General features: G+C 45.0%; 1 protein-coding gene across 2 annotated transcripts; it reads right to left on the bottom strand.

Annotated features, from left to right (window-relative positions):
• Positions 1-1575: 1575 nt before the first annotated feature.
• Positions 1576-17883, bottom strand: SETD7 (SET domain containing 7, histone lysine methyltransferase; the record flags this gene model as incomplete). 2 transcript variants are annotated; one of them, XM_084262972.1, is made up of 8 exons in its annotated part: positions 17829-17883; positions 12521-12650; positions 7638-7839; positions 5625-5814; positions 3912-3993; positions 3118-3235; positions 2704-2861; positions 1576-1756 (listed from the first exon to the last, which is right to left on the bottom strand). In XM_084262972.1, the coding sequence occupies exons 1-8, from the start codon at positions 17866-17868 to the stop codon at positions 1576-1578; spliced, it is 1101 nt and encodes a 366-aa protein (XP_084119098.1). In that variant the 5' UTR covers positions 17869-17883. The 2 variants fall into 2 exon arrangements, with proteins under 2 accessions (XP_084119098.1, XP_084119099.1); XM_084262973.1 differs by having other exon boundaries at positions 3103-3235.

The raw sequence follows: 17883 nt of genomic DNA on the forward strand, positions 1-17883 counted from the left end.
AACGTGTTGCAATAGAAAGGTAGGTCTGATTTCCAGATCATTTATGTTACATATATACAAACTTTTCTTTTTTTTTCTTTTAAACTGCAAACATTTTAAAAAAGTGATGCAAATGCATTTGAGTTTTTCCTAAGCTGCTAAACCCAAAAGAGAGCATCAGAGTCCCAGAAAGGCTCCAGTATCCAGACTGAGATGATACAGTATATCTCTCTTACACAGCATTAGGCAAGACCAGTACAGTATCTGAAAAAAATGCACAACCATTTCCCTACCCCTGAAAAACCCCAGAACACAGCCCTGCAGATGAATGTTCATAAACCCAGACTGTTGGCTGAAACAAAGCTATGGATTGACTGCTGTTTCTAAATATGAGCAGTGAGTGATGCTTTTACATTCATTGTTTGTCTTTCAAAAACAATCTTTTCATATCTTTTTTTTCTTAAAAAATAGCATCTTATTTTGATATTTCATACTCTATTCATTGACTGCGTCTTAAACCAGTACTACTAAAAGACAGCTACAAGGCTATATTCTTTGTCAACTGAACACGTACAAAAAGATACGGCTCTCCTTAATCAAGTACTGCAGCCTGCCCTCAAATACCTCCACCTCCGAAGAGAATTCATGCGAGACGCGAGCATCCCGCCGCTGGAATTTCTGCGGCGCCAACCGGCCGCTCTGACGGGTGAAATACGCAAACCGGCCCGCGGAGACGACCGCACGTCATCACGCGCCTGCCTTCCAGAACATGTACTTCTGAAAGCCCTTCCAAAGTGAATCCGTTTTCTCCTTTCAGAAAAAAATTCTTCATGCAAAGAACAGCTTCATTTGCGTGTCAATCGTAACTTAAATAAAATAAGCCAGCCTGAAAGGCTAGATAAATATTAGGTTTGGACATGTTGCTATACTATTTAGAGAGCCACAGAGACCGACACACAGCACTCTCACGTACACACACAAAGCCTTTCTACTAGTTAGAAAGGATTTTCTCCTGCAAGAGGATCTGTAGAAAGAACAATGTTCAGACAAGAGGAAAGGGGAGTTAAAACCCAGCCTCCTATATGCTAATAAATAAACTGCTCTATTGCAAGATTCAGATCAAAGGTTTAAAAAGGCAAAATTATGCTACTAGTAGAGAATATCAAAATATTACTGTTATCATCACAAGTGGCATATATGCAAAATGCAGTTGCACAATAATGCCTAGGCAGATAGAGAGCAACACTAAGTCTGCCGACTAAAAGTGAACGATATACCCATTTTAGTTTCCTGTCTAGTCTTTTGGCATCTTTGCATATGGTGCAAAAGCAGAAGCTACCAAAGAATATCACGTCTTGTATAGAATATTAAATAATTTCTCCAGATAAGACTGGTGCAACACTAGCTAATTTTAAATCTGCTATGAGTAACACAGTCAAACCTAGTTAGTATGCAAGAAACTTATCTCTTAACACAGAATGCAAAGTTATGATGCAACAGCATGACCAATCCCTGGTTGTCCAGTTTTCAGTATAAAGGTAGTGCATAGATCCAAGTTTCTATTTCAGTTTGCTGAACGGAGAAGGAGCTCCCGTTTCACTTTTGCTGGGCAGCCTGGAAAGCTTTCAGTTCCAGCTGGTACCACTCCGGTGCTTCTGGCCCGTTTTGTCCAACAGGGTTGTGATCATATCCGTAAGCCACTGTGAGTTCTTCATCCTTCTCCACAGCCCTGATGGTACGGATACACTTGATAGGCCCAAAACGAGGATGAACAAACCTAGACAAAGAATAAACACCTCTGCTGGGCTTAGCTCAGTCCGCAGACTGTGCTAGCCCCTTTTATAGTTCCAGGAGTAACTCACAGCTCAGAGTAGTATCACATAATCTGACATCAGAGGAGTAGGCTGCTTTGAGTCATTACTTAAGTCTTCATTAAGACTAAGGGCAAAAGCATCAATACACTTAGACAGGTTTGTGTAGCTCTATTACTTCAATTTTTTTCTACAGTCCTACAACATTGCTTGTTTGTAATCAACAAAACAAAGTTAATCACTGCCACCTGTCTTGGGCTCGCAGAGGTAAACACGTGCAGGACAGGAAAACAGTACAGACTATGAGAGACTGGAGAGCATGGAAAACCATTCATAGTGATTTCCTCAGTCCAGGTTACCTACCAAACAACAACCATAACCTGCACGTTCTCTCCCAGGGCCTCAGAGTCAAGTGAACTGACTTATTTAATAAAGGAAAACTATTTTCTACATAGCTATCTCCACAGGTCTGTTCATTTACACATTGGTACAAAAATATTTATACCCTTCATATGCAACAAAAGCTTCCTAGTGCTCTGCACCAACTGCAAAGCAGCAAGATGCTTTTTTCTCCTTGAGCTTTGGGAATGACAGCTCACTTGATGGTGCCAGTCAAGCACCTGTTGTTCAGGACAGTGCAGTTCTAGTCAAGCTAGGATTTAGAGAGCTGCACTGATGCATTTTAGAATCAAGAGACAGCTCCTAAAGTCCATGATTAACACAGTCACGAAACTTGAAGATACTCCACAGTGTAAGTCCCAAGATACAAGCAGCTCCTGCAATGCCAGACAGATTCCAACTTGTCCCAAGTGAGGGACGCATGACTCCCAGCCCCACGGGTGTTCATCATGCAGCTGCCCAAAAACACCCTTTGAGATACATCTTAAGCTCCAAAACACGTGACTGTACTTACGGGTCATAGATGCAGTTAGGAGTGAACGAATGGTTGGCCTTATGCCCCAGCGAAGCACAGTACTTGGCGGCATGGTTGTAGGGCTCTGGCACGTCTATGACTGTTTCGTCATCCAGGGATATTGTATTTCCATTCAGTGCCCAGTCTCTGCTGTCTACCTGGTTTGCAAGGCAAAAACCCAGAGTGTGTAGGGGTCAGCTTTACCAGCAGTTTGAAAGCAAACATTCAAATATACGTAGCTAAAGCTGTTCCACCACTTTTTAAACATATATATGGGTCAACATACACTTTCTTTCAATTAAACTCCATCGTTTTAAACCATAAGTGTGGGAAGGGGGTGGGTATAAAACCCTGCTATAAGAAGATTCCAGAAGGAGCAATGAAAATTCAAACTGACGGTTTTCTCTCCTTTACCTCCTGGTGTGTAATTCGCACTCCGTTGTAAAAGGACATAACTGTACTGGCTTCTGCTGCTACTTTGGAAAATAATCCTTCTCCAGCACTGGAGATGAGAGAGACATCAACGTACACCCTGCCAGGAAAAGAGGACGTTTTAATATAGTAACAAATCTAAGAATACTAATACCAATAATAATTCAAAACTTCCAAATGCAAATCCTTCTCCTTCCTCTCCTCCATACATCTTCCCTATTTTAGCCAAATGTAAGTTTGGTGAGAGGTGGGTGCTGACTTTATTAGTTTTTTAAAGTGCCAATCTACTATTACTCCTCTTAACATACTCCTGGTGTGTTATTGAGGGTGTTCCCAGAATCCCAGAGGTACCCTATGGTACATGCACAGATTATTACTTCACTGAGGAAGTTTTCATGGTGAAGCATTCGATGCCTACATTTTACTATTAGCTATTTCAGAGTATCACAAAAGGACTACACTCAAGATGTCTACAGAGGAAGGCCTCTTAAAAGCGTAGGTAAAAAGTGTAATTGTGGAGCAGTCAAGGAGGAGATTAGCCTAGTTTAATCTCTTAAAGAGTATTGCTGTGTTCTATCCACCAGTGCACAATTTTACTGTGCGAATCAGAAAGAAAGACAAGCAAGTCAAATGCTGACTGATGTGCAGTAATGGGTTCCATTTCACCAACGTTTTTTGAGATTAAATGAGAAAAGGTTTGCAAAATTAGGCTCTAAATACGTAACAGCAAAGAATTATGGACAACTTTAAAAGAAGTGAGAAGAAAAATAGCCTACCTCTCTGACTCATAAGGGTCAGGAAGAAGTGCATTTGTAGAAATGCAGGATGAAGTAGACTTGTCAAAACTGTATGCTGGGCCTAAAGAACAGAAATCAAGAAAGGAAATAAACTAACTGGGAGTACCAGAAGCATGCAATCCTTAAAAATTAACATCTGAATGTCTTGCTTAAGTTAATGACTGCAAGAAACAAACATTATGCTTCCAAAAAAAGGAATCAAACAGAACACCACCTGTAAAAGGTCTTCAATGGGATACTGTTTCTTATTTTTTTCCCCTCAACATACCACAGTAGCAGTATTATCAAAAAAAGGTTCTAATATATATATGTTCTTCAAACTATGAACTTTTAAGAAAGGACTGGAAGAGTCTTTCAAAACTGACTCTTCCACAGTTTCTCATTAAAATTAAGTAGTAAAGCAAAATTTTCAAGTGTATATTCAATAACATTTTAATTATATATAAAAAAAATCTTGGGCTATTTTTTCTAGACCAAATCCTGAAGAGATTTCAGTCAGAAAATAATGTGCAGTAATCACAAAGTACACTTGCTATATTCATTTATGTCCTGCCTTTATTAAGCAACTCAGTGGTACAACTCCAGTTACAGCCTTACATCCCTCTACAATCAACTACAAGGTTAAGATTCCAGTAGAAATGACACAGAAAAAAAAAAAAAACAAACCAGCAAAACAACCCCAAACACAGTATTACAAAGCTTGACAAAAGGCCATTGTCCCTGGTGCCCAAGATCTGCTCTGGCAGAAGGCAGCTTCCTCCAGAGTGCAATCCAATCCTATTTACAAAGCACAACTGTACCCTCTCAGAGCCCATCTTTTAAGTTAAATTTTTATTTGCTAGCAGAGCTTTAAGAAACTTAAAAGCTGTGTGCATTTGCTTCTAGACACTGTTTCACTGAGCTTTATGTTCCTGTTTCTTATCAAGCAAGACAATTGTTGCTGGCGAAACAGCAAATGTGTTAGCATAGTCCCTGTTTCTTACTCGTGGCCCCCCACTCACCTGCCAAACATTGCATACACCTCAGAGCAACAAACCCACTGGCAAGTCATCCTGCCCTGGAGAAGGAGCACTGGCTACAAGGTTTGAAGCTCCCCCCAACCCCCACCATTTCATAACCACTTTCCATCAAAGAGACTGAAGGGTGCTGGTGAATCAGTGAGTTACACAACTGAATCTAGCTCACTATCTCCAATCCCTGTGTCCTTTCAGCCCCTCAATGCAGACCCCAGAATATTCACAGTGCTAATGTTCATTTGCAGAAACCCAGCTGACAGAGCTACAACCCAACCAGAGCATCCCTCTCCCCTTTTAGTTATCTGGCTAGCAATACACAGCCTGTAACTGTGCCAACGTTAATGTGGCTAAACAGGTTTTCATGCTGGCACAGGTGGCAATGGTGTGTATGATGAGCAGGACTGTGCCCACAGGCAGAGGAGAGCAGGGTCCCAAAATGCAGTTCAGTAGCACCACCGCATGGGTTACTTCCTGTTTGCTCCCAGAGCAAAGGAATCAGTCTACGTGCTTCCCTGTGCAACTCTAACTTCAAAAAAGGGCTTGTAACTAACAGGTGTATTACCGCATCGCAGCCTGCCTTCAGAGTCTCTAACAGGGAACGTCACACAAGCCAAGCTGCGTGCAGTGAAGAGCTGGTAGCCTGAACACAAGTTTCTGGGAGAGGTGCTGAACTTACTGCCTGGTACTACTTCAAACTGCGGTTTCCCATCCTCTACAGACGTCAGAGTCGCCAGTTTTGCTTCTATCATTTCTCCATCTATGAACCTTCCAGAATATGCAGTCTTCCCATCAGGGTACACATAGGCTATTTTCTCTCCGGTCATCTCCCCTTCTTCGTTCACTTCTCCCACAAGGCTGCCTCCATCCTGAAAGCACAGGCAAGAAAGAAAAGGCAGAGCAGTTAGCTGTACTTCACAGTCTTCAGTAAATGAAAAGGATTTTCCCCAACTGTTCAAAGCAGCAACCTAAGTTACAGTAAGTTCAGATGTGAGATGATGAAAATGAGTGATAAATTGAGACATGAAGAAACTGGGTGAAGTCATTCTAGTCAGCATAAAACTGACAAAAGAAATTAATGGGTTTTCTATGTTGTTTGAAAGAGGCAAAACCCAAGGTCTTCCCTTCCATATGATACCAGTACTGAGCTTCAATTGACAGAATATTTATGTGAACAGTCTGTGAACCGAGGTCAAAAGCCACACAGAAACTTTGGCTGAATTTTCTTAGTATGATACTGTGCTGGAGGAAAGAAAAAAATCAAATCACTGCCTTGCTCACTGCTAATTCATGATATATCAAAGACTTGAGCCTAACATAAAAAACACCAAAAAACGCAAAAGGAAAAGACCTGCTGGACACCCAGAGAGTTTCTGTCACCAGCACCCTCCATGATGTCAAGTGGTACTCGATGAGAACAACTGTTTGCTGAAAGCTACCAGGAGCAAGGCTTTTCCTCTCAAAGCTTTATACATTTTAGCCCCAGCTTTGCCACCTGGGATTTTTGCTTACAATTCTGGCTAGGTCTATTTATGGAGTTGCAGAATGAGATGCTCAAATTAACACAGGCCTAATGACATCAGGTGTTTATTTCTAAAAGGGTAAGTAAACATCTTCAAATAATGCCCTGGAGCAAAAACTGCAGGTGTGATGTGGAAACAGGCCTGTTTAGATCAACACAGCCACACACAGACTCTAATTCAGTGTAGCACCATTCTGTTCAACTCCAAGGATGAGCGAGCTTAAACATATCATAGTCAGGAACACTGAACCTTAAGTCTGGGTAAAAATTTGTGCACGTAGCATCATGCACAGAGCCATGCATAAATAATTGCTTTCATGGCAAAGGTGGTGACTGTTTTGGGTTGGGGGTTTTTTTTTTTCCCTTAAACACTCTGCATTCTTTAGTTTGGGAAGGCAAAAATTGTAAACAACTTGTATATATTCACATTTCCAGAAGGTACAGCAACACTGTCAGCTGGAAGATTAAACAAGAGACATATGACCTGAAGGGTCAGCTGTGTGTATTTTATACGCTACTACTAAAAAGTTGCTACTTGTTTGGCAGCACACACCAAGCATTCTTTGATTCTAACACTTGCTTAATGGCAGTAGTGAAAACCAGTAAATAAAATATGCAGCACAGAATCAAATCGGGCTTTGATCACAAGGTGTTTGACACGTAGGTGTTTCCCCCTCCTCAGCATAAGGTAAAGATTAAAAATTTGAAGCTTCCTAAATATCCAGTTTGTTGGGAAAAGCCAGACTTCACAACATACCCTGCAGAAGTGGATAAAGTCTCCCCCTGAAGTTAAATAATAGCAGCAGGTTGCAATAGCATGCATGGCTTCCACGCTCCTTACCTACTGTCAGCACTACAAAGTGCTAAAATCATCAGCCCAGCCTTCCTGAGGAGATATGCATAAATAAATGTGCTTCCAGTGGGCCGAGTTCCCTGGATGAGGAAAATAGTGGAGGTATCTTGCAGCCTTGCTGAATCCTGTCTACTAGGCAAGCATTTGATACTGAAAATGTTGGCTTACCCAAAAATCAGTATGCACAGAACTTCCACCCATATTTGTGTGTGTTGACTTCTGGACAGCTGGGTCATGGTGCATGTTTGTTTCAGCTGGGAAGCAGAGACACATACCTAATGGTACTGTTCTGCAATAGAGCAAGGTGTCAGGCTTACCGGGTAATAAATCCAACAAACTCCATGTCGAATGTTGTCTTTATACTGCCCTTTGAATATCAGCCGCCCATCACTGTCATACTCCTGGGCTGGTCCATTTAGCTCTCCATCCACATACGTGCCATGAAGGACCACTCCATCCTCATAAGTGTAGATTCCCTGGCCTTGCAGGGCATCATCAACATAGTACCCTTCCAAGGTGCTAGCAAAGAGAGAAAGAAAACAGCAGTTAAAGACTCTAGAAGGTGTGCCCAAAGCTTCAACATGAGGCACAGCACATCCCTGCTCCTCTGCTCATCACTCCATACATTACTGGTACACAGGCTGAGGGGAATAGCTTGAGAATGCCAGGTCCCTAGGAGGAGGTAGCTGGTGACACCCAGTTTGCTATGGCTACAACCCTCCCCAAAGTGCATACCACCACTGCAGCTGCCACAGCTTTTCTTCATTCACTCAGTGGCCTCTCTCTGCACATGGCCAGGCTGTTGCAGGGCAGAGCTACACCCATTGCTGTCCCCCACGTCTGAAACTCAAGATGTGCCTGCTAACTTCAACCAAATCTGAGGGGGACAAAATGAAGGGGAGTAGGAAGGTAAACCTGACTTCTCCAGAAACCCATGATGAAGAACAAAACCTTTTCTCTATGGAGCATCAAATGCAGAGAACACCTTACGCTATCCTTCCACCAGGGCACGCTGCATGGGCACGGAATTATTATTTTGGGATTTTTATAGGCTGAGGTAGCAAGTTACAGCAGCCAGCGGATGCTCGTGGTCAAAGAAGAAATGATTGCTCAAGAGAGGTACTCTCAGCGTTAGGGATTTTCTACCTCTTATGCTTGGATCTTTACTGATGTACCTCTGGCAAGATGAAACTGAACTGCCAAGCAGGTGGGCTGCAGAAGGGCACGAACCACAACCTGCTACCAGTGCAGGGGTTGCTCCCTAGGGATAGATACACTTAGCAGCAACGGGCCTGGGATTTGCTAAAAGCACTGTCATTTTTCATGTATTTCTGTTAAAATGGAATGCAGCCTGTCAGACAGAATGAGCACTGCACTTGGAGTGGAACAAAGACACATTTTGCTTCAGTTTCATCTTGCAACCCCTTCAGAACAGGGGTTACCTTGCAATCTACTTTGCTTCCTTCCTTAGAAAAGGCTGCTGAAAGCACGAGGAACGAAAGCGCCCATGGCTGTAAAAGAGGATCTACTCAGTTATTCTTTTCCCAGGCTAGAACTAGCGTGAGGAAAAACACACTGCTTACCAGCACTTAAAGCTAGCAGCAGGCTGCTGCATGCATACTTTTGCTGAAAATTCTCTGATGCAGACATCTGAGGTATAAGCCCAAACAGCATCTGGGAGCACATCACTCTACATGTTTCACAAAACTTTACAGAGCAGACTTTCAAAAGCTGTGGAAGGAGTGTTTTCACAGAATTAACTTTTTGTTTTCTTAGGCTTCATTGGCAAGCTGGTTGAGGTTTCCACAGGAAAAGACACTCCAGTAAAAGAAGGTACATTACCCATGACAGACAGACATTCTATTTACAGAAAACACCTACCACCCAACAAAAAAGACTTCAGCTGTGACTTCACACAGCTCCCTTCCTCACACCCTGCATTATCCCCCAGCAATGCTCACACAGCCTCAACACAAACCAGCTGCAGAGCAGGAAGGGGCAGAGAAAACTGTTTTACTTTCCAGTTGGATTAATTTTTTGTTCCATGTTGCTACAGAGCCGCACAGCCAGCTACAATACCACAGCATAGGGAAGGAGCAGAGCAGATGAGGGATCCACCAGAAATCTGTGCACTCCTCTGACTACAAATGATGCCACCTTCTCCTCTAGTTTATCACAGATCATCAGATTTGAATTTCATTGTGGCTGGCACCACACAGGGTTCACAAGTTGGATTACTCTTTAAAAGAAGCAGCCAGCCCAAGTTTATGTAACGAAACAGACCAGAAAAAGCCATCTTGTTATACTTAATGGTATTAGTTGAAGTTAACAACTTTTCTTTTACTGTAACTCAAATTCCTAGGTTTTCCTTCTTTGTATTAAGCCCCAGGCAACATCTAAAGATCCATCGCTTTCTACTGTCGTATCATCTAAGGCAATCAACAGAAAGGTACCTAAAGAAAGAATTCCATGTCTTTCCACCTTGCCTGAAAAGTTCCCTAAAACTTCTATAATTCTGAAGGGTTTTGGAGTTGTACTTTTCCCCCTTGTATTATTTTTTTCAGCTCTCAAAGCATGGTGTCTGCAGCCAGTCACATTACTTGCAACCAAAAGCAGGTCAGCACAAAGAGGAATAAACATCTCCTGTGTCTTGCATAAACTAAAACCTTGTTAATACAAACTCTGAGCCAGCCCCTGTTCTTCCTGTTTGTTTCTCGGATTATTGCAGTGGGGATAAAGTTTTACTTGTCAAGACTTACCAGATGTACTGCCTGGAGGGGATTTAGGGTACCCACTACCTAGAGATTCATCCCTTACTCCCTGATCTTTCCCTCTATATGGGAACACTGAAAAATTTTTCTTAAAAATAATCCCATTCTCTGCTGCATTCTGGGAGACAGCAGTTTACGAGATTTTCTAGTTAAGGGAGAAGAGCAGCTGCAGCTCAGTGCCAAATATGGCTCTCATGCTCATAGTTACTGTGCAAAGAGTTTGCAAAGTGTGCTCGGGCAAGTGTCAGCACCCACGGAAGCTCAAGTACGTGATCCAAACCAGGGAGCATGCCAGAGGTGAAACCTCTCTAGAAGAGTACGCTGGGGTTTGTTGCAATTTTCAAGGGGAGGAAAAAAAACAACTGGTTTTCATTCCAGGTTTCCACTCCCTAAAATAATTAACAGGAAGGGGCAGCTACTCCTATAAAGGGAAAAGTTTTCACGGAGGCAAACAAGGCAGCCAACCCTATTTCCCAACACTCAGAAAATGAGAGTGCTTACATTGCTGCCAGTCCTTTGTGATAGGACTCAGTTATTCTCAAACAACAGACCCACAGCAGTTCAGCTGCCAGCCTTTACCAGCAGCCTGCAAGGGAAACAGAACCAGGAATGCTGAAAACAGCTAACTTAGGACACTGGAGCATGCCATGGTGTAAGAGAAGAGGTGTTTTGAGACATTGTGGGGATTTGTTTCTCCTTAAACACTCGGCCTTATTCATGGCATAGTACTGTTTTATGCCAGGTCATTCTTCCTGCCGCAGGTCCTGACACCTGAACCATCCACTCCAGAGAGCAACTTACTCCTGCTACCTGAGCCCTGCTATGTAAATTGCAACATCTTTAGCAACTAGTCACTGCTTGGTGAAGGCTGCTTTAGATAAATTAAAATAAGCTTAGGGAAGTTTCTGGAAATATTCCATTTTCCAAAAATCACACTACAGCTGGTTTTGTGTTTTCATTCTCCTGGAGTCACACAGTAGCCAACTGTTTTTTGGTTGATTTTTTTTTTTAAGAGTTATGAAAATTTAAAAAAAATAGTAAGGAAAGAAAAGTTGGCAACACCAAAGCAGTACAGAAAAGGCTCAACAGCTATCTGAGCTTTCCCCATAGAACACTGCTTGTACCCTGGATTTATAGGAGGAGAAGCCCTACAAACAAAAGAGTGGGTCAGTGTACAATGGGCAACTGCTCTGCTGAGATCATCAACAAGTACAGAAGCATTATGTACATGTGTCCATAGAGACGCTGTCTGCCAGCTAGGAAAAAAAAAAAAGGCTATTTTGGCAAGGTCAGCTGCTGGGCAGTACTGATTTTCAGTTACTCACACAAGATTTATTAAGTCCATTACCAACAACAGTGTGGATTTTTCTTCATCCAAGCTTGGAGGCCTGATCTGTTTCTGCATAACTGAATAAATATATTATCTTTCTCATGAAAAAAAACCCCACGGTCCCCAGTATGAAGCAACTACAAATGCAAGTACAGACAAGGAGCTGACTCACTGAGACGAAACAATACCTCTGCTCCTGCTCAGAAGTTCTCTGAGCAGGAGGAGAGTAGACCCAGCACGACTGTCAGTTTAATGGCTGCTATTCATAGTGCCACCAACAGCTGCAAAACCATGAAGAATCGTGTCATTTTATACATCTGCTGGTCCTTTGGAGGAAGTTCTGAGCGAGTGCAGAGAGAAATGCTGCAGTTGGGGGTACATGGACAAGGTGTTCACACTGAAGACCTAAGAAGAAAACCCATGCATAGGCACAGATGCATAATTTCACTGGCACAATTTCCAGTGAAAAGAGGGAAAGTTATAGGGCTTGGGTTTTTTTTTTTCTGAAAATAAAACAGGCCACAAGCAACTTGCAGAGGATTAGGTAGAGTTGGTAACAAACACATATTTAACTCATTTTTTTAACCCCTAAACAACTTCCAAGACCAAGCAGAGGGTAACCCTCTCTGTCAAGGTCCTATGCCTGCATGTGAGGTGTGGCACAGGGAGCTCCCAGCCCAGCTGCAGCCTCTTTATAAGGCGGTATGACAAACAAAAAAATTCCACCTGCAGTTACAGACTTGAACTTTGCAGTCCAAGTTGTCAACAGCATGGTTTCTGATAGTTCTGACCACCTCCCAGTTCTTACAGTCTCTAATTAGTTCCTAACTGTAAGGTGCTAAAAGAGCTGACACCACTGCATTCTCACAGTAGGGAACAGCCCCAGGAATCGTGCTACAACAAAGCCCCCAAGTCCCCAAAAGTATGGCTACCACAGCAGCAAACTTGTCAGCTCCAGTTTTTAATGAGAAAGCTTATCCAGAAACTCAGCAGCATACAGTCAGTGTGGATTAGGTTCATAATCACTGCAAGCAGAAGACAGAATATAGAACAAAAAACCCCCAAAACCCCAAAATTGAAGCGTCAGTATAGTATATACCTTCCATCAAAAAAGAAGAACTTGCCACGGCCATTCTTTTCTCCATGCACAAAGTTTCCCTCGAATCTGTCTGTCGATGAATAGGTGACCGTACAGAATCCATGTGGCAACCCATCATCATCTAGATGACCTGAAATAAAATCCACACAAAGAGCAAAAGAAGACATTAAACACTGCATAAAACTGGAAACCGATCCCGATTAACTAGATGCTTGAAATGCAGTAGCTCCCTAGTACAAAACAATAATCAGCATCAAAGCACTTCAGCAAGGAACAGTGATCACAGATTCAGTGCATCTGAGGTCTGTACTTGTGTAACACACTTTGCTTAAAATAAAAACTAAAAAGGGTCAGGATAAAAGAAAAGGGATGAGACTGCAGAGAGAAGAATAAGCAAATGTCATGTTTCTAAAAGAAACAAGGTTCATACTTTTATAACTTTACCCAAACCATGTATTTCCGGGTGAGAACAGAATAGCTTTAGACTTCAATCCACCGAGTAAGAAAAGGTTTGGGTTTTCTTTCGATAAATACATGTCTAACAACAATGTGGGTGTGCCCCCTCATAGCTTTATCCACAGGAATTTAAAGAAATAAAAGCACATAATACCTATAATACTGTGCCCTTGCAGCATGTTGGTCAGCTTGCTATTTCACATTGCAAGTGCTGCTCTCCAGTGCCTTTCTATTCATGTTACATCCTCCCATCCCATTCCCTTTCCTAGCTGTATGTTTTCCCCATGGCACACAGGGTAAGTGGAGGGTCCACAGACTTGGATCCCCATCTGCACTGGTCTGTGTTTTGCAGAATACAACTGGCCAACTCTAAGTTAAAGCATAATAAGGCTCACGGTACCTCTATCTGCCTCTTCAAAGCAGAGAGAAAATGGAAGAAGAGCATTTTAAACAACTGTTATTGCCTAGTTCACCTGTGTGAACTTGGAGCCCAAAACACTGCGTTAGCAGCACGCTGCTCCAACTGCAGCATGAAGATGCTGGAGCTCCTCAGCAAGGCTGCTATCAGCACAGCCACATACCAGGTGCGGGTGCAACAAGCTCCTATTCAGACATCTGTGCAGCTCTAAGCTTTGCATGAATAGATAAAAGCTAGTGTGTATTTATGTTCTTCCAATTTCTAAATGAAAACTGACCTCTCATCCCCCAGGTCTCTTGGTGAGGCATACAAAGCCTATTAGAGATGAGAGGCAGCACACACAACCACATCTACAAGCTTTGGGTCAACCTCTTCCCTGACAATATTTGCCCAAAACCGAAAAGGTTCTCAGCACACATGGCAAGGCAGAAACAAACTCCAATGTGACAGGGAGTGATTACAGCACCGGAGGCCCTTGAGCATCACCAAACCTTGAGTCCTATACTCAGAAAGAAAACAAGCTATTAAGACAGGAACTGGAAAAGCTAAACATCCACGTGGCTTCAGAACTCCATCTACACTTGCCCTGATTGCAACAGGTCCATGGGGTTCTACAGGGACAAGGGTACTCAAAGGGCACACGCACACCCACGTGTTCTTCTCACATCACTGTAAGCTACTGCTTCCTTGGGATGCTTCACAGCTCCCCCGGGACATTACAGACAGGGCATGGTAAAGATGTGGGGCAGCATCTGGTTAAGTAGTCCCCTCCTACGAGGCATATGACCTGCCCTAACCTTTAATACCAGAAGAATGCCATACAGCATGGGATACTTTGTCAGGATATATTTCCAAACTTTTGTCTATCTCAAAGTAAAATTTAATTTAGAAAGAAAAACAAGACAGAGACGAAGGAAAAAAAATAGCGAAGTGAATGTTCCTCAAGTTAACCACAGAAGGCTATGCAAGTTCATTACCCACCTCCTGCCCTCGTTACACTAAGTGTGGAGATGCACCTAGAAAGAAGGTTTACAGGAGAAAATAACAGTCTGACCTCATCCAAGAGCCAAGATACGCTCCTTCACCCTTCCCACACATGCTCCCCAAAGTTTCTCTGGCACTTGCCTAGCACCCTCTGCAAGCAGTGCAAGTCACTAAGTTCCCATGGAGATTTTGCTCCTGGTTCGAAGGCCGACCCCACATCCCACCACCATGGCAGAGCTGGGTGGCTGGGGCCTGAGCTGGCTCTCTCAGGGTAGCAAGCCACCTTGCTTCCTGTTCAGCCACATCACAGAACATGACTGCCCTCTTTAAATTAAGTTCCCAGTCCTACCTAAATTGGTTTTACTAACTTTTTAAACTTCTATCTGTTTTCAATCAGCACTGTGCAAGCTGAGAGATGTAACAGAGTAAGGAGTGAGTGAAAAAGTGGGGTGGAGGGAAGCTCCATCGCTAGAGGCTTTTAATAACTGTGAAGAGGAACCCTTCAAGAAAGAAAGGGCAGTGTGCTGCTCCATCTAAAAAGAAGAAAGGCTTTTTTTTTCCCTTCCATTCAGTTGGGACACCCTGTTTTGTAGAAGGGAAAATTTTAGCAGTTATGTCAATTAAACTAAAAGGTCGGTGAAGTTTCTGATGTGAACACTTCTTTTGGAACAAAAACAACTGCAATGACATTTATGGTTTTAATTAAAGGTTTTGGGTTTTATCAACATGGGAAGGGTACACTGGTGTAAGTTAACAAACCCTAAACAACGCAGCGGCAGCTACTGCCTCATGATAGGAGAAAAACATTTAGAAAACAAATACTGACAGTGTCAGTACATTATTTTTTTAAAAAAAATAAAAGCCAAACACAAAACTCGCAAAGCCCCACACAAAAGCTGATGCACACGTCAGGACTTTTGCACAGTAGGGTACAGGCTATCCCAGAGATTTAAATGGTCAGCTTGGATCCAATGGCCTCTATACAGTCTTAATCTCAGCCATAGTACAAAGAATCCAATTCTTCTAATATGTGAGAGATTTTCCCCCACTTAAAAAAAAAAAAAAAATATATATCCCCTACCCCAACAAAACATTCAGTCTCTCCTAGTCAATGGGGGGGAGGGGGCGGGGGGGAGGGCAATGTCAAGTTTAATTACACAGATGCAACTTTTCCTATATGGCTGAGGCCTCAGGCTCTAATTCTGTTCCAGATGAAATCAATGGGGAAAAAAAATCCACGATATTTCAGTGGGAGCAAAACAAGAGCATTCCCTTTCTTGCCTCTCTCCTCCATTTGTGAAAACAAACCCAAAATGTCTATAAACAGACTTTCAAATTATTGAAAAAAAACCCTCGTATTTGTGTACTTCAAGGGATCTCCTCTAAAGCGCAGACCATGAACTTTTCAAGAACAGGAATTACACTAACGAGCTAGTTAACAATGCAGCACGATGGGGCCACTTACCGAAAACACGGATGGTACACACACGAAAGATAAAAGCCCTTGATAAAAGCCCTTTACTGTCAGCATTGCTATTACTTAAGGGGAGACACAAAGTGTGCATCATCAATAAAAGATTCTGGCCACAAAGATGCCGGGCGGATGTTTTAGGAAGAACAATAAACCACCACCCAACAACAACAACAACAACAAGTGCTGTTTTCTGTCCTATTTCTAATTTCCTTTGGGTAAATGCAAAGCCAGCCAGCCTGTTCTGCCCCAAACAGCACCCTGCTTTTGTGTCTCGCAGAAAAAAACACAGGTTTTCACATACGCTGCTGAATAAGGTATGCTTTAAAACCTCATCTCCTCAGCCCACAGGAACACCAAGCCAATCCACAATACGGCAGAACGCTTCGCCTGCGGTACAAGGATCAAAACTGTAACCTGCTGCCCAAGACACAATTGCAATCCATCGATTTAAGAAGCCAGGGAGGAAAGGGAGAAGGGGAAGAGACACGTCTATTAGGACACAGGGCACACCCCATCTGTAGTGTGCACCGTTTGAAGAATCTCACTCCCCTCACCACCACGTTTTACCCAACAAAGCTTCTCTTTGGCTCGACACACCCAGACAACAAATCCAGATCCTAGCAGCAGCTGCTGAGCTCGCATCTGTCGTTAAACTAAGCTGCCGCGCTGGATGCCTTCAGCGGAGAAATGTGCTTCGAGGCCTAGTCCTCCCGCTGCGAGATACCAGCAGCCCACCACAACACGCTGGGAATTACTGGCATCTTGTCCCAGGCAGCTCCTGGATACAAATCCAGGACGGCTGGCCCCTTCCAGCTGGGGAACCAAGGAACCGGCCGGCAGCAGCTGGCACGCCTTGCTCAAGAGCTGCGGAGGCAAAGCCGTACCCCACTCCTAGACGCCCCAGGGGATGACAGCATGTCGTTGAGTTGCATCACTGCCTGCCAAGGCTCCCGTCAGCGATGCTTTCCAGAGGCGTGCGTCTCCGTTTTAAAACTCCTACAGCGTTCGCTCTCCGCTGGCAAAAGGCTGGCGGGATTACACTGCCTGCGAGACCAGCCCTCCCGCCCCAGCTCAGGTGGCTGGCTCCAGCTCTGCCGCCCAGGTACTTGGCCCCAGCCGCCCTTTTCTTTTCCCTTTTCCGCCGGCACTAACGTAGCTGCAGCCTCCGGCTGCCGGGGAGGGGAGCAAGGACCGGCACAGTCCGATGCACCCACCGACCACCTCTGAAGGAGTCGCGGGAGGAAGGATTCCTCTGTCGCAAGCCCTGCCACCGCGCTACAGGACACGGCTTCCCCGGGTACGCGGCTCCCAGCCTGCACCGGCCTCCGGTGCCCGTCAGGAAGAAGGGGCAGAACGGCCCCCCGGTACGGTGCCGCGGGAGAGGCGGCGGGTGCCCCGCGCACAGCGCCGTGCCACCCGCAAAGGGCACGGGCTGCGCAGGGCGGAACGCGCGGGCTGAGGGCCACCGCCTGCCAGGGGACACGGCGGGGCTGGGACTGGCGGGGGGAAGGGTATTTTCCTTCCGCGGTGGGAGCGGAGCAAACGCCGCCTCCAGGCTCAAGGGCCGGAGCCTCACGCTCGGGCCGGTACCGCGGCGGCCGCGCTGCGCCACCAGCACGGGGCTGCCCCGAGCCGGCCCCGTCCGGGCCGGCCCCGCAGCGCTGCCGCAGCCAAAGCGGCGGCCCGGTACCGGCGCGCCGGGCCCCGGCCCCACATCCCCTCGGCTCCGGCAGCCCCCCCCCCTCCCCCTTTCCCACCCGCCACCGGCCACACACCGCCACGTGCGCGGCGGCGGCCCGGCGACGCGGCCGTTGCATAAGCCCGCTGATGTCATGCGCTGCCGCCAGCCCCGGACGCTCCTCTCGGGCCGCCGGCGCCCCCGCGCTCCGCCGCTTTCCACCTGCAACGCCGCGAGGCCGCCGTCGCTTCCTCTCCCCCCTCCCTCCCGCCGGTGCCGGCCCGTCCGAGGCGGGTACCTTCCACGGTCTCTTCCAGCGTCTCCTCGTCGCTGTCCATGGCGGCGGCGGCGGG

The sequence above is a fragment of the Gallinula chloropus genome (genome assembly GCF_964237585.1).
Source record: "Gallinula chloropus genome assembly, chromosome: 4".
NCBI classification, from domain to species: domain Eukaryota; kingdom Metazoa; phylum Chordata; class Aves; order Gruiformes; family Rallidae; genus Gallinula; species Gallinula chloropus.